The sequence below is a fragment of the Scyliorhinus torazame genome, chromosome 2 (genome assembly GCF_047496885.1).
Source record: "Scyliorhinus torazame isolate Kashiwa2021f chromosome 2, sScyTor2.1, whole genome shotgun sequence".
Classification (NCBI taxonomy): domain Eukaryota; kingdom Metazoa; phylum Chordata; class Chondrichthyes; order Carcharhiniformes; family Scyliorhinidae; genus Scyliorhinus; species Scyliorhinus torazame.
Genome location: NC_092708.1, coordinates 399,337,076 through 399,354,167, shown reverse-complemented (window position 1 = coordinate 399,354,167; position 17,092 = coordinate 399,337,076). Strand labels below are relative to the sequence as shown.

The window sequence follows — 17,092 nt, the reverse complement described above, 5'->3', positions numbered from 1 at the left end:
CCGCCAACCCATTTGATAAACCAATCCTCTCGAGATAAAGGCCAGCATTCCATTAGCCTATTTGATTATTTTCTGCACTTGTTCCTGACATTTTCAGGGTCGATGCACCTAAACCCCGAAGTCTCTTTGGACACCCACTGTACCTAACCTCTTTCCATTTAGAAAGTGCTCTGCCCGATCCTTTTTTGGTCCAATATGGATAACCTCATACTTGCATACTGTGGTATTATCAGGTATTACAGTACCCAAGAGGCCGAAGGCCATTGGATAAACCTAGGAGTTTACTATTGGCTGTTGGTATGTAGCTCCGCCTCGACAGGCGGGGTATAAGAACCGGTGCCATCCCAGCAGCCCTCACTTTCTGTACCGAAGCTGCTCGGGAACAGTTCTCGTCGATTAAAACCTTCAGTTATGTTACAACCTCGTCTTTGAGTTTAATTGTTCGTGCATCACATACATTGAAATCCATCTACCACAATATTGCTCACTAACCTTCGGCCAATACCTTCTTTTACTTTTTAAGAAACATTTTATTGAGGTATTTTTGGTGTCACAACAACAATATAATGTACATGAAACTATAAACATAGTGCAAAAGCCGTCTCCCTCCCTTACAGGTCCCACCTTTATTAACCCCCCACTCTAAGCTAAACTGCCCCCCCCCCCCCCCCCCTTCTGCTGACGATTAATTTTCTGCGAAGAAGTCGACGAACGGTTGCCACCTCCGGGCGAACCCTAACAGTGACCCTCTCAAGGCGAACTTGATTTTCTCCAAACAGAGAAAGGTAGCCATGTCCGATAGCCAGGTCCCCGACTTCGGGGTCTTTGAGTCCCTCCATAGCTAATAGTATCCGTCTCTGGGCTACCAGGGAAGCAAAGGCTAGAACGTCTGCCTCTTTCTCCTCCTCGATTCCCGGGTCTTCCGACACCCCGGAAATCACCACCTCCGGACTCAGTGCCACCTTTGTTTTTAACACCGTGGACATGACGTCCACAAACCCCTGCCAGAATCCCCTAAGCTTCGGACATGCCCAGAACATGTGGACATGGTTCGCTGGTCCTCCCGTACATTTTGCACACCCGTCTTCCACCCCAAAGAATCTGCTCATCCGGGCCACTGTCATGTGAGTCCGGTGAACTACCTTAAACTGTATCAGGCTGAGCCTGGCACATGTTGCGGACGCGTTGACTCTACTCAACGCGTCCGCCCATAGACCATCCTCTATCCTCCCAGCTCCTCCTCCCACTTGCAATTCAGCTCCTCGGTCTGCGTCTCCTCTGACCCCATAAGTTCCTTGTAAATGTCAGAGACGGTCCCTTCTCCTACCCACCCTCTGGAAACTGCCCTGTCCTGAATCCCCCTTAGCGGTAGGAGCGGGAAGGTTGACACCTGTTTACGCAGGAAGTCCCGCACCTGCAGATACCTGAATTTGTTTCCCCTCGCCAACCCAAACTTTTCCTCCAGCGCCCTCATACTCGGAAAGCTCCCCTCTATAAACAGATCCCCCATCCTCTCAATCCCTGCTCTCCGCCATATCCGGAACCCCCCCATCCATACTTCCCGGGGCAAACCGGTGATTATTACAGATTGGGGACCAGACCGATGCTCCCTCTGCTCCCACATGTCTCCTCCATTGCCCCCAGACTCTCAGGGCCGCCACCACCACGGGGCTGGTAGAGTACCGTGCTGGCGGGAACGGCAGAGGCACAGATACCAACGCTCCCAAACTGGTGCCCTTGCAAGAAGCCGCCTCCATATGCACCCATGCCGACCCCTCCTCCACCACCCACTTCCTGATCATGGCTATATTCGCTGCCCAGTAATAGTTACTAAAATTTGGCAGCGCCTGCCCGCCCTCTCCCCGACTCCGCTCAAGCATTACCTTCCTTACCCGCGGGGTCTTGCCCGCCCAAACGAAACCAGAGATCACTTTGTTGACCCGTTTTAAAAAGGACCGCGGAATAAAGATGGGGAGACATTGAAACACGAACAGGAACCTCGGGAGGACCGTCATCTTCACCGTCTGCACCCTCCCAGCCAGTGACAACGGGAGAGGATCCCATCTCCGAAAATCGTCCTTCATTTGGTCTACTAGTCGGGCCAGATTTAATTTATGCAGCCGGTCCCATTCCCGCGCCACTTGAATGCCTAGATACCTAAAGCTTCCCCCTACTAATCTTAATGGCAGCTCCCCCAATCGCCTCTCCTGTCCCCTCGCCTGGATTGCAAACATCTCAATTCAGCCCCTCCAAGAAGTGCCTCATCCCCTCCACCCCCGTAGGGGGTTCCGACCTGTACAACCTACTGTAGAAATCCCTAAACGCCTTATTCACCCCTGCTGAATCTCCAACCAGGCTCCCATCTCCGTTATTTACTTTCCCAATCTCCCTGGCTGCCCCCCTCTTTCTAAGCTGCTGTGCAAGCATTCTGCTGGCCTTCTCTCCATATTCATAGATCGCCCCCCCCTCTCCTTTCTCAGCTGCTCCACCGCCCTCCGTGGTTAACAAGTCAAACTCCGCCTGTAGCCTCCGCCGTTCCCTTAAAAGCTCGGTCTCTGGGGTCTCCGCATACCTCCTATCGATCTGCAGTATCTCCTTTACCAGTCGGTCCGTCTCTGCCCTGTCCACCTTCTCCCTATAGGCCCGTATCGAGATCTGCTCCCCTCTGACCACCGCCTTCAGTGCTTCCCAGACCGCCGCTGCTGAAATTTCCCCCGTGTCGTTGACCTGCAGGTAGTTCTGAATACATTTCCTCAGCCGCTCGCACACCCCTTCGTCAGCCAAAAGTCCCACATCTAACCTCCAGTGCGGGCGCTGGTTACTGTCTTTACTAACTTGCAGGTCAACCCAGTGTGGGGCATGGTCCGAGATTGTGATCGCCGAGTACCCGTGTCCACCACCCCTGCCAGTAAGGCCCTGCTCAAAATAAAGAAATCAATCCGGGAGTACACTTTATGCACATGTGAGTAGAAGGCGAACTCCTTCACCCTCGGCTGCCCGAATCTCTATGGATCCACCCCCCCACCCCATCTGCTCCATGAACCCTTTTAGTTCCTTTTCCATTGCTGGCACCCTGCCCATTTTCGAGCTTGACCGGTCCAAGCCAGGGTCAATAACAGTGCTGAAGTCTCCTCCTATGACCAACCTGTGCGAGTCCAGGTCCGGTATCTTTCCCAGCATCCTCTTTATAAACTCCACATCATCCCAATTTGGCGCATACACATTTACTAATATCACCTGCTCCCCCTCCAGTTTCCCACTGACCATAATGTACCGACCTCCCACATCCGAGACTATTCGACCCGCCTCAAACACCACCCACTTATTGATCAGGGTCGCAACCCCTCTAGTCTTTGAATCCAGTCCCGAGTGAAAGACCTGACTGACCCAGCCTATCCTCAATCTAATCTGTATCAGTTACTCTAAGGTGTGTCTCCTGCACCATTACCACGTCCGCCTTAAGTCCCATAAAATGCGCGAACACACGTGCCCTCTTGACCGGCCCATTTAACCCTCGAACATTCAAGGTGATCAGCCTAGTTGAGGGGAGCTCATTGCCACCCCCCCCTCGCCGATCAGCCATCCCCTTTTTTGGGCCCGCCTCCAGCCCATGCTCTGCGCCTCCACCGGCTTGCCCCCAGGCAGCCTCCGCCCCCAACCTCCTCTCTGTCCCTTGGCCCAAGTCCCTCCCTTGTCAGCAGAATATTCCCCCCCCCACTAGTAACAACACTCTGGAACCCAACCCCTTTGATAAACTGAACAGATGTACACCCCCACTGCGCTTCCGTGAGCAAGCCCACCCAGCTAGCTTAGTGGCCCCCATCCCTGGCGCCGGATAGTCTCCCACCTATTGGTCCCTCCCCACCCTCCCCCACACTTATACAAACATACTCCAACATCAAACAATCCCCACACAATTGCCCGACAGAAAAACACCAAGATCTAAACTAGCACACCTCCATCCCCCAACAGTGCAAATTAAAACCTTAACTCACTCAGCTCTGCCACTGGTCCCAAATCAATACAGAAGGCATTACAGACACCTTCCACAAAATGAAAAACGAGAAACCTTTTTTTTTAAAAGAACAGAGAAACAAAAAGAAAAAAACACAAGAACGCTGCAGCAAAGTTCAAACGTTCTCAGCCAACACCAGTCCTTTCCTTTTCACGAAGTTCAGCGCGTCCTCAGGCGACTCGAAATAAAAGTGCTGTTCCTCGTACGTGACCCAAAGACGGGCCGGATGCAACAGTCCGAACTTCACCTTTTTCTTAAAATGGATCGACCTAATCTGGTTGAAGCCTGCTCTTCTCCTGGCCACCTCCATGCTTGGGTCTTCATAGACCCGCAGGATACTGTTGTCCCACTTACAGCTCCGTGTCTGCTTGGCCCACTGTAGATTGCGCTCCTTATCCAAGTACCTGTGGAATCTCACCACCATTGCCCTCGGGGGGGGGGGGGGGGGGGGAGGGTCTCCCGTTCGCGGCTTCCTCGTGAGTGCTCTGTGAGCCCTGTCCACCTCCAAGGGCCGGGAGAATGCCCCATTCCCCCAACAGCTTCTCAAACATGTCTGCGATGTATGCCCCAGCGTCAGTTCCTTTGGACCCCTCCGGGAGCCCAACGATTCTCAAGTTCTGCCGGCGGGACCTATTCTCCAGGTCCTCCACCTTCTCCAGGAGCTTCTTCTGCTGGTCTCTCAGCATCCCCATTCCAACTCCACCGCAGTTTGATGTTCCTCCTGCTATTGGTCGAGGGATTGAATTTCGGAGCCATGAGGTCATGTTGCAGCTGTAGAAAACTCTGGTGCGGCCGGATTTGGAGTATTGCGTGCAATTCTGGTTGCCTCATTATAGGAAGGATGTGGAAGCATTGGAAAAGGTGCAGAGGAGATTTACCAGAATGTTGCCTGGTATGGAGGGAAGATCTTATGAGGAAAGGCTGAGGGACTTGAGGCAGTTTTCGTTAGAGAGAAGAAGGTTAAGAGGTGACTTAATTGAGGCATACAAGATGATCAGAGGATTAGACAGGGTGGACAGTGAGAGCCTTTTTCCTCGGATGGTGATGGCTAGCATGAGGGGACATAGCTTTAAATTGAGGGGAGATAGATATAGGACAGATGTCAGAGGTAGGTTCTTTACTCAGAGAGTAGTAAGTGCGTGAAATGCCCTGCCTGCAACAGTAGTGGACTCGCCAACACTAATGGTCATTGGATAGACATATGGACGATAAGGGAATGGTGTAGATGGGCTTCAGAGTGGTTTCACAGGTCGTTGCAACATCGAGGGCCGAAGGGCCTGTACTGGTCCAAGCAGTCCCATTTCTGCTTAGTGAAGCCTTCCTGAATAACTTGCATCAGCTGCTCCGTTGACCGCTGGGTCGACAAACCAGAGGTCCGATCCTCCGCCATGCTGTCTCCTGCTGCAGCTTCAGCCCAAGCCTTCTCTGTCTTTCTGTTTCTGCCTTTACGAGCACTCCTAGTCCTTCTCTCCATGCACCGATGTGGGAATACAGTACACAATTGCCTCTGTCATCGGTTTTACAGTTCAAGTCCGGTAAAAAATCGGGGGGGAAGGTCCAAAGATCCCGAGTGGGAGCCACCAGATGTGCGACTTAATCCTTCATAGCTGCCACCAGAGGCCCGTCTGCCAATATCTTCTTGCCATTTTCTGCCATCATCTAGACTGTCTACAATGCCACCTAACTTTGTATCATTGCAAATTTGGATATAGCCATCATCCAAGTCATTAATGAATAATGTGAATAATTGGGGCCCCAACACAGATTCCTGTGGTACACCACTAATCACCTCCTGCCAGTTCGAGTACTTTTCCCCACACTCAGTCACCTGTCACTCAAATAGTTTCCTAACCTTGTCAATACTATGAAATGAAAGGAAATGAAAATCGCTTATTGTCACAAGTAGGCTTCAATGAAGTTACTGTGAAACACCCCTAGTCGCCACATTCCGGCACCTGTTCGGGGAGGCCGGTACGGGAATTGAACCGTGCTGCTGGCCTGCCTTGGTCTGCTTTCAAAGCCAGCGATTTAGCCCAGTGCTAAACAGCCCCTGTACTATGCCCTCAACTCGGTAGGAATCCACTTTAGTCAACAGTCTTTTCTGTGGGACTTTATCAAATGCCTTCTGAAAGTCCACATAAATGACATCCATTGACATTCCTCTGCCCAAACTTTAGATACCTCTTCAAAAAATTCAGTAAGTTAAGTCAGGCATGACCTTGCCTTCACAAGTCCATGCTGGTCCTCCCTGCTAGACCAACATTTTTCAAGGTGTTCAGTTATCCCATCCTTGATCATACACTCCAGCAATTTCCCCACCTCAGATGTTCGACTGGGACCTCACTAGTCACAGCCTGCCCCTTCGTAAAACACCCATTTATTCTTACTTTCTGTTTCCTGTCTGCTGACCAATTCTCAATCCTTGCCAACCCCACGCGCTTTAATTTAGGGGAGTGTGTGGTGTACTTGCCACTGGATTAGTAATCCAGAGAACCAGGGTAATGCTCTGGGTAAGCAGATGGTGCAATTTGAATTCAATCACAAACTGGAATTAAAAGTCTAACGATGACCATGAAACCATTGTTGTAAAGACCCACCTGGGTCACTAATATCCTTTAGGGGAGGAAATCTGCCGTCCTTACCCGGTCTGGCCTCCATGTGACTCCAGACCCACAACAATACGATTGAGTTAGGGCGGCACGGTGGCGCAGTGGTTAGCGCTGCTGCCTCACGGCGCTGAGGAACCGGGTTCGATCCTGGCCCCGGGTCACTGTCCGTGCGGAGTTTGCCCATTCTCCTCGTGTCTGTGAGGGCCTCACCCCCACAACCCAAAAAGATGTGCAGGGTCGGTGGATTGGGCATGCTAAATTGCCCCTTAATTGGAAAAAAAAAGAATTGGGTACTTTAAAAATAAAACAAACAATACAATTGACGTTGAAATGCCCTTGAAAAGGGCAAATAAAGCACTCAGTTCAAGGGTAATTAGGGATGGGCAACAAATTCTGGCCTTGCCAATGATGCCCACATCCCATGCATGAAAAATAAATTCCACACAATCCTCTTACGTGCGACTTTAACAAAATGTTTCTGAAAATCGAAGTGCGCCACACCCACTGGTTCACCCTGACCTACTCTACTAGTTAGTCAAACACAATTTCCCTTTCATAAATCTTTCTCTAATGCCGCTGATATTTTCTAAGTGTCCTATTTGTATTAGACTCTAGCATTTTCCCTACTGCTGATTGTGATGAATGGGTAATGTGCCTTTAAGATCATGCATGTAATGTCCCTTTAAGACCGGGTTTGGAACCCCGGGGGACTCCGCCTCCGGCTCCACCTCCCAGGGGCCGGATACAAGGTGACGTCCTGTGGGCGGCGCTCAGTGAGCACTCATCTCTCCGGCTGGCAAAGTTCTCTGTTTATTAAAGCCTTTGTTTCACGAGTACACTCTCTCGTGTCATAATTGAGGGTATATCACTGATGTTGGGTTAACTGGTCTGTGATTCCCTGTTTCCTCCCTCCCTCCTTTTTTAAATGTCGGGGTTACATTTACCACCCTCCAATCTGCCGGACTGTTCCAGAATCGACAGAATTCTGGGAGATGATAACCAACAGATTTACCATTTCCATAGCCAGCACCTTTACTATCCTGGGATGTAGATTATCTGGCCCTGGGGATTTATCGGCTTTCAGTCCCATTAATTTCTCCAACACTATTTTTATCGAGATACTAATTTCCTTCAATTGGCGCAAAAGCACTTTGCTCGAGGGCTGGATGTCAGGTATGGGTGCAGGGCATGTGACCTGCCCTCTGCTGCTGCTTGTGGCTAGAAGACTCCACACAGCCTAATTTATTTCTATGTAAAAGGTGACAACGGCCACCATTCCAAATGTAAAAGCCGGAATGGTTGTGGGGCACTTCTCCCGCGATCGGGATCACCGCGGGAACGGCACAGCCGATCGCTTCGCCGCCTTTCCAACACCTGCCCATCACCCACACTTTGAAAAGCCCCTGATATAATGTACACAAGAGTATCATACCATGGCGGTTTAACTCAGTTGACTGGACGGCTGGTTTGTGATGCAGAGCGAGGCCAGCAGCGTGGGTTCAATTCCCGTACCAGCTGCGGTTATTCATGAAGGCCCCGCCTCCTCCTCAACCTTGACCCTCGCCTGAGGTGTGGTGACCCTCAGGTTAAATCATCACCAGTCAGCTCTCTCTCTCAAAGGGTAAAGCAGCCGATGGTCATCTGGGACTGTGGTGACTTTACTTTCACCAAGACACACTGTAATAACCTTTATTGCCACAAGTCGGCTTACATTAACACTGTGGAAATCCCCTCGTCGCCACACTCCGGCGCCTGTTCGGGTACACAGAGGGAGAATTCAGAATGTCCAATTCACCTAACAGCACGTCTTTCGGACTTGTGGGAGGAAACCGGAGCACCCGGAGGAAACCCACGCAGACACGGGGAGAACGTGCAGACTCCGCACAGACAGTGACCCAAGCCGGGGCTCAAACCCGGGACCTTGGCGCTGTGAAGCAACAATGCTAACCACTGTGCTACCATGCCACCAAGTGAGTTATTGTACAGTATGTACAGTGCTATACCCTGTAACACACAGTGTGCTATTATATAATACAAGCGGTGTTATTATACCCAGCATGGACAGGCCCCTTACAGTCCACTGGCACCTTGCTAAATGGTTCCTCAATGCCAGCACGGTAATCATTGGTGCAGGTTTTATTGTAGGTTGGTGCTTTTCTGGCAAAACCTTACTCCACCTTTGTGGACCTGTGGCCAGTAAAAGTGCTGCCTGATGCAGGCTTGGCTTTTCCATACACCAACAGGCCCAGCCACTGGGATTTTGTGTTCGAGCATTAACATTTCCCCACTTTCCCTCGGCAGCACCTCGACCTGGTGGATCACCGTCCACTCCTCGTTTGTAGGTCTGTGAGAGGTTCTCCACTTCCTCACCATCACCTCGTTTTTAATGTAGTATCGTTGAGGGGTTGCCTCAGCTTCAGTTTGGCCAGTCTGAGTTAACCTGTTTAATCACGGGTCAGCTCGCTCAGCCTCATCCAAGGAAGACCTCCTTAAGGTTCCCGAGACTCCTGAAAAAGGTCTCAGATAACCAGACAGTGGGTCATCTGTCCGCAGTGCCACTTCATCCTCCTCGAACAGAGTTTGTCTGGCCATAGACCAGATTACCACACATTCAGCCGCAATGCCGAGCACCTTCTCCTGCACCTTCTCCTGTCCCCCTGACCTCGGCTGGCGTCTCTGACACAACTGGCGACGTTATCACTTTTGGTCCCACCAGGTCATTGCCAAGGAACAGATCAACCCCGTCCACAGGCAAACTGGAGGATGATTCCCCCGGTCACCAGTCCTGAGGCAAGGCTGCGCTCCAGGTGCCCACCATCGATACCCTTTACCAACACTTTGGCATTTGCTGTACTGTCGGGTGGAAAGATCATGTCTTCTCCCAGCAGTAGAGTTTGGCTGGCCTCAGTCTCCCTCAGTTTCACCATAGGTTTACTCGCCATAATGTGGTAGTCACCACTGTTTGTACATGGTGTATATGAGAAGTAATACGGTAAGGCTGTACTACAGGTACGGGGGTAGATCCCTGCCTGCTGGCTCCGCCCAGTAGGTGGAGTATAAATGTGTGTGCTCACCGAGCTGCAGCCATTTCGGTAGCAGCTGCAGGAGGCCACACATCTCTGTGTAATAAAGCCTCGATTACTCTCTACTCTCGTCTCGTCGTAATTGATAGTGCATCAATTTATTAAGCAGCGATATTACAGCGATGGAACTACGCATCAAGCCAGATCGCCTGCAGCTGCACCCTCAAGCAGACGACGCCACGTCGGCCTTCGACCACTGGCTAGCTTGCTTCGAAAGCTACCTCGGATCAGCGACAGAAGAACCCTCAGAAACACAGAAACTCCAGATCCTGTACACACGGTTGAGCTCCGATATTTTTCCCCTTATCCGGGACGCGCCCAACTACACTGAGGCCATAGCGCTTCTAAAAGAGAACTACATCCGGCCGATCAACAAACTCTACACAAGGCACCTCCTGTCCACTCGGCAAAAACTCCCCGGTGAGTCATTGGACGATTTCTGGCGTGCCCTGCACGTCCTGACGAGGAACTGCGATTGCCAGGCAGTTTCGACCGTTGAACATTCTCATCCCCTAATCAGGGGCGCTTTCGCTACGGGCATAGGGTCGGCGTACATCCGCTAGCGCCTCTTAGAAGGGGGTACGCTCGACCTCGCAGCAATCAAGAAACTCGCAACCTCACTAACGGTAGCCTCCCGTAATGTACAAGCGTACGCCCCTGACCACACGGCGTCCCCCTCCTGGACATCGTGGACCCCACCAGCGACCGCCCCCAGCCAACCCCAAGCCTGCGCCGCGCGGCAGCCAGCCAACCCCGGGGGGTTGGCGCGGAGCGCACTCTTCAAGACCTGCGTGAAGAAGGGACATTTCGCTGCGGTGTGCCAGGCCCGGTCGATCGCCGCTGTAACCAGCCCCATTGTTCCTGCACCCCCCACGTGCGACACGTGGGCGCCGCCATTTTCGTCCCCGCAACCCATGTGCGGCCCTTGGGCGCCGCCATCTTCCCCCCACCAGACCTCGTGCTCCCCATGGGCGCCGCCATCTTTAACGCCGCCCGCCGTGGGCGCCGCCATCTTCGCCGCCATTTTGGACGGCGCCTCAGGACCCCTGCTCGTCGGGCTCCTCATCGGGCCGTTCATCGCCTGCCACCGCCGCCGACCAGCCCGAGGCTCACCAACACCAGCCGCAGCTCGCCTCCATCACGCTCGACCAGTCCCGGCCACACAACCTCGCAACCGCGACAACGACGGGGAAAGTCGATGGCCACAAGACACCTTGCCTTCTCGACTCCGGGAACACAGAAAGCTTCACCCACCCCACTACGGTAAGGCTGTGCTCCATTGCGGTACACCCCGTTACCCAGAGAATCTTCCTGGCCTCCGGATCCCACTCCATGGCGATCCAGGGGTACTGCATCGCCACCCGAACCGTCCAGGACGTAAAGTTCAGCAACTTCCGGCTCTACGTCCTCCCCAACCTCTGCGCTGCCTTGCTACTCGGCCTGGACTTCCAGTGCAACCTCCAAAGTCTAACTCTGAAATTTGGCGGGCCCCTACCACCCCTCACCGTGTGCGGCCTCACGACCCTTAAGCTCGACCTGCCTTCCCTGTTTGCAAACCTCACCCCGGATTGCAAACCCGTCGCCACCAGGAGCAGACGGTACAGCGCCCAGGACAGGACCTTCATCAGGTCCGAGGTCCAGCGGCTGCTGCGGGAAGACATCATCGAGGCCAGCAACAGCCCCTGGAGAGCTCAAGTGGTAGTTGTAAAGACTGGGGAGAAACACAGGATGGTCATTGACTACAGTCAGACCATCAATCGGTACACGCAGCTCGACGCGTACCCCCTCCCACGCATATCTGATATGGTGAATCAGATTGCACAGTACCGGGTCTTCTCTACAGTGGACCTGAAATCTGCCTACCACCAGCTCCCCATCCGCAAGGCGGACCGCCCGTACACCGCGTTTGAAGCGGAGGACCGCCTTTAGCACTTCCTTAGGGTTCCCTTCGGTGTCACTAATGGGGTCTCGGTCTTCCAACGGGAGATGGACCGAATGGTTGACCGGTACGGACTGCGGGCCACCTTCCCGTATCTGGGTAACGTCACCATCTGTGGCCACGACCAGTTGGACCACGACACTAACCTTTCCAAATTTCTCCACACCGCCAAACTCCTGAACCTAACCTACAACAAGGAGAAGTGCGTGTTCAGCACCAACCGCTTAGCCATCCTTGGCTATGTTGTGCAAAATGGAGTTCTAGGGTCCGAACCCGACCGCATGCGCCCCCTCATGGAACTCCCCTTCCCCCACTGCCCCATGGCCCTCAAACGATGCCTGGGGTTCTTCTGATACTATTCCCAGTGGGTCCCTAACTATGCGGACAAGGCCCGCCCACTCATTCACTCCGGTTTCCCATTGACGGCCGAGGCTCACCAGGCCTTCAACCGTATCGAGTCCGACATCGCCAAGGCCGCGATGCACGCGGTTGACGAGACCCTCCCCTTTCAAGTCGAGAGCGATGCACCAGACGTCGCCCTTGCCGCCACCCTCAACCAGGCAGGCAGGCCCGTGGCATTCTTTTCCCGCACCCTCCATGCCTCCGGAATTCAGCACTCATCCGTCGAAAAGGAGGCCCAGGTTATCGTTGAAGCTGTTCGACATTGGAGGCATTACCTGGCCAGCAGGAGATTCACTCTCCTCACTGACCAACGGTCGGTAGCCTTCATGTTCAACAACACGCAGCGGGGCAAGATCAAAAATGACAAAATCTTGTGGTGGAGAATCGAGCTCGCCACCTATAACTATGAGATTAAGTATCGCCCTGGCAAACTCAACGAGCCCCCAGATGCCCTATCCCGAGGTACATGTGCCAGCGCACAGGTAGACCGACTCCGGACCCTGCACGACAGCCTTTGTCACCCAGGGGTCACTCGGTTGTACCACTTCATTAAGGCACAAAATTTGCCCAACTCCGTCGAGGAAGTAAGGACGATCACCAGAGACTGCCAGGTCGGTGCGGAGTGCAAACTGCACTTCTACTGGCCGGACCGCACGCACCTGGTGAAGGCCTCCCGCCCCTTTGAACGCCTCAGCGTGGATTTCAAAGGCCCCCTCCCCTCCTCCAACCGACACACGTATTTCCTCAGTGTGATCGATGAATACTCCCGGTTCCCCTTCGCCATCCCATGCCCCGACATGACGTCTGTCACCACCATTAAAGCCCTTAATTCTATCTTCACTCTGTTCGGATTCCCCACCTACATCCACAGTGACAGGGGATCCTCATTCATGAGTGATGAGCTACGTCAGATCCTGCTCAGCAGGGGTATCGCCTCCAGCAGAACAACGAGCTACAACCCCCGGGGAAACGGACAGGTAGAAAGGGAGAATGGGACAGTATGGAGGGCCGTCCAGCTGGCCCTACGGTCCAAAAATCTCCCGGCCTCCCGCTGGCAAGAGGTCCTCCCTGATGCACTAAATTCCATTCGCACATTACTTTGCACTGCTACTAACAGCCTTTGCGTCCCTGGTAGCCCGGCGAAGGATTCTTCTTCAGTGGAATGATGCTAGGCCCCCAAGCGTGGAATCCTGGATCAATGATATGGCGGGGTTCATTAAATTGGAGAGGGTGAAATTTGCCTTAAGTGGATCTGTGCAAGGGTCTTCAGGCGGTGGCAACCGTTCCTAGACTTCCTGGCAGAGCGTTAGAAGGTGGTCAGCAGCGGCAGCAACCCGGGGGGTTTTTGCCTTTATGTTGATGAAGGTTGTTAATTTATTATTTATGTATATGGGGGGGGGGGTTGTTCTTTTCTTTCTGTATTTTGTTGTTGATATTTTGTGAAAATTTGAATTAAAATTATATATTTTTTTAAATAAGCCCTCTTTGTTGCCCCATTGCTTGCTGCTCAGACAGAAAGAGGGTGTGAATCTCGTCAGCTTCCTGTCGGATACTTTTTTTTTTGGCAAACATATAGATTATTCGTAAAATACCTGAAAGGACATTACAAACATTTCAAAATGGCCAATTCTCAAAGTGCAATAATATTCAAGTTCTCTACATACATCAAGCTGCTCGCTGAGGTGCTTCAATACAATTGTGCTCCGTGTAATATTCACCGCCCATATTCAATGTGAGTCACACAGGGCGAGGGGGGTCTGGACAATTCCCGGTCCCTCGGTTCACTCTGAGTGAAAGCTCTCAGGCAGTGACCTCCTCCCATTGCACCTCTGTGTCAGCCGCCCCCAGCTTCAGTCCCTCCCTCAGCACCCAATCCTGGGCTTTGACCAGTCTGCAATACTCGGTCAGGAACAATTCTTTGCACTGGAAGATGAACAAGTTTCAGGCAGACCAAAGAGCACCTTTCACCGAGTTTATATTGTCATGTGAGAGTGCCTTTAAGAAATGGATGTTTACGCAATGTAACTTTAAGAAATGCAGTGATGTCAGAGTGTGGGTGGAGCTGGGTTTTAGCTCAGCCATTTTGCAGTTTTGAGTTTCAGTTTTGAGGAAAAGAGCTTGGGGAGTGTCTGTGTTTTGCACTGAGCTGGATTTGCTGTGATCTCTGCCATGAAAGACTATCTCTGGATCATTTGGGTGATTTAAACTCATAAAAGTAAAGCCTTTAACCTGATGTGATTCTGTTTAAAGGTGTTAAGTCTCTTGGATGTTGAAAGGAATAACTGAAGGATTATTTAGTGTTGTAATATTTTCAGGGTTATCTTTGAAGTAAGGGGTGTTAAGAGATCCAATGTTTATTTAAAAGGTTAAGTTGAGTTCATGGAATAAACATTGTTTTGTGTTGAAAAACCCACGTGTCCATAATTGTAATATCACACCTGGGGAACAAGCCGTGTGCTTCAAATGCAACAATCCATTAAAGGGGGAGGTTGGTTGAACTCCATGATACAATGGGTACCCCCCCGCCCGCGGGTTTCCGGGTAGTGTACCCCCCCGCCCGTGGGTTTCTGGGCAGTGTACCCCCCCGCCCGCGGGTTTCTGGGTAGTGTACCCCCCCGCCCACGGGTTTCTGGGCAGTGTACCCCCCGCCCGCGGGTTTCTGGGTAGTGTACCCCCCCGCCCACGGGTTTCTGTGCAGTGCACCCCCCCCCCCCCCCCCCCGTGGGTTTCTCTGCTGGGCGGGGTGGCTTCAATGGGAAATCTCATTGACAAGTGACGGGAGAATAGAATCCGGTGACGAGCGAATGAGAAACCCGGGGCTCGGGGACTGGGGAATGCAGCCCAGTATTCGCAGGGTAATGCTCAGTCCCTGATGCTGCTTTGTGTCGTGTTGTGCCTGGTGCATGATTATTATTAAGGCTGATTTTCTTTTTCAGATGGAGGCAAAAGTGATTTTGTGCAAATTCCTGCAGCGGTTTGAATTCCAGCTTGTACCGGGCCAAACGTACAACATTCTGGACTCAGGAACTCTCCGACCTCAGGATGGCGTTGTGTGCACTTTGACACCAAGGTCAGAATCATCCAAAAGCCAACACGGCCCTTTACCAGCAGAGGACTGAGAGAGAAGGCTTGCAGGAGGTCAGATCCAGGCTGCTCGCGACAGGCTCGACAACATTTCCAATAGACCAACTGGGGAGCTGCCGTTGGACTGGACTGGTCCGCGAGGAATGATTGAATCCGCTGTCTTTTGTAATCATGGCACACACAAAACCCGAGAGAGACACCAATACAGACTCAATGTCACTCATGTCGCTATGCAACAGCAGCCACAGAGATATATGCAGCCCATTTTCAAATCATGCTGGCAAGGCATTAGGGGCTGGTTTAGCACTGGGCTAAATAGCTGGCTTTTAAAGCAGACCAAGGCAGGCCAGCAGCACGGTTCAATTCCCGTAACAGCCTCCCCGAACAGGCGCCGGAATGTGGCGACTAGGGGCTTTTCACAGTAACTTCATTTGAAGCCTACTTGTGGCAATAAGCGATTTTCATTGTACAATCTTGCAGGTCCTCCAGCCTGTAATGCCCTGTTCTTTGAGATCTATCCAGCTGGTCCCACTCCCTACTCATTCCCCATTGTCCTGTGATCTTTATGTCCTTTCATGGATTTATCCGATTATTTTTTTTTGATTAACAATTTTATTAAGACATTTTGGCACAAAAAACAACAATCATAGAAAACAGTGTGCAAAAAACAGTCATTATACTGCAAGAAAACCAGCTCCCTTCCCACAAGGACCAGCCTACCCACCCCCCTTACCTACGATACCCTAACCTCTCCCCCTGCTGACGATTAATTTTCCACGAAGAAGTCGATAAATGGTTGCCCTGACAGCGACCCTCTCAGAGCGGACTTAATCTTCTCCAGACCGAGAAAGCACGCCATGTCCGACAGCCAGGTCTCCGACTCCGGGGGCTTTGAGTCCCTCCATGCCTGCAGAATTCGTCGCCAGGCTACCAGGGAAGCAAAGGCCGGAACGTCAGCCTCTCTCTCCTCCTGGACTCCCGGGTCCTCCGAAACCCCAAAGACCGCCACCTCTGGACTCATCACCACCCTTGTTTTCAGTACCCGGGACATAACATCCGTGAATCCCTGCCAGTACCCCCTGAGTTTTGGACATGCCCAGAACATGTGGACGTGGTTCGCTGGCCTCCCGAACATCTGGCGCACCTGTCCTCCAATCCGAAAAATTTACTCATCCGGGCCGCTGTCATGTGGGCCCAGTGGACGACCTTGAATTGAATCAGGCTGAGCCTGGCGCATGTTGTGGTCGCGTTTACCCTGCTCAACACCTCCGCCCATAAGCCCTCTTCCATCTCACCTCCGAGCTCCTCTTCCCACTTCAGCTTCAGCTCCTCGGTCTGTGTCTCCTCTGCTCCCATAAGTTCTTTATATATATCCAAGACCATCCCCTCCCCCACCCATCCACTGGACACTACCCTGTCCTGGATTCCCCTGAGTGGCAGGCGTGGGAAGGACGGAATCTGTCTGTGTAGAAAGTCTCGCACCTGCACGGACCTGAACTCATTCCCTCTCGCCAGCCCAAATTTCTCCTTGTGATGAATGGTTACTGTACCCTTAACACCATGTAGGTGATGCCCCTTTAAGACCGGGTTTGGAACCCTGGGGGACTCCGCCTCCTGCTCCGCCCACCAGGGAGCCGTATATAAGGTGATGCCCTGTAGGCGGCACTCAGTAAACACACGTCTCTGTAGCTGGCTAGTTCTCTGCTTATTAAAGCCTTCATTTACCATTCCACACTCTCGTGTCGTTATTGAGGGCACTACAATTTAATAAGCAGACTACGTTAGGATGGACGCCGCCAGTCTCAAGCCAGAAAAGCTCAACCTGGAAGCACGGACACCGGAGGCCAAATAAATGTTTAAGTACTGGCTCCGCTGCTTCGAGGCCTACCTGGAATCCTCGGAAGCTCCCGTCCTAGGGCGTCGCAAGCTGCGCCTACTCCACGCCCGGGTGAGCCATAGA

General features: G+C 52.3%; 1 protein-coding gene across 1 annotated transcript in view; it reads left to right on the top strand.

Annotated features, from left to right (window-relative positions):
• Positions 1–16,861, top strand: part of LOC140406291 (cholesterol 24-hydroxylase-like) — a 201,133-nt gene extending 184,272 nt beyond the window's left edge. Inside the window, exon 15 of the mRNA XM_072494406.1 lies at positions 14,985–16,861. Within this exon, the coding sequence (XP_072350507.1) occupies positions 14,985–15,167 (183 nt within the window). The 3' untranslated portion in view covers positions 15,168–16,861. The remainder of the gene's footprint in view (positions 1–14,984) is intronic.
• Positions 16,862–17,092: the final 231 nt, after the last annotated feature.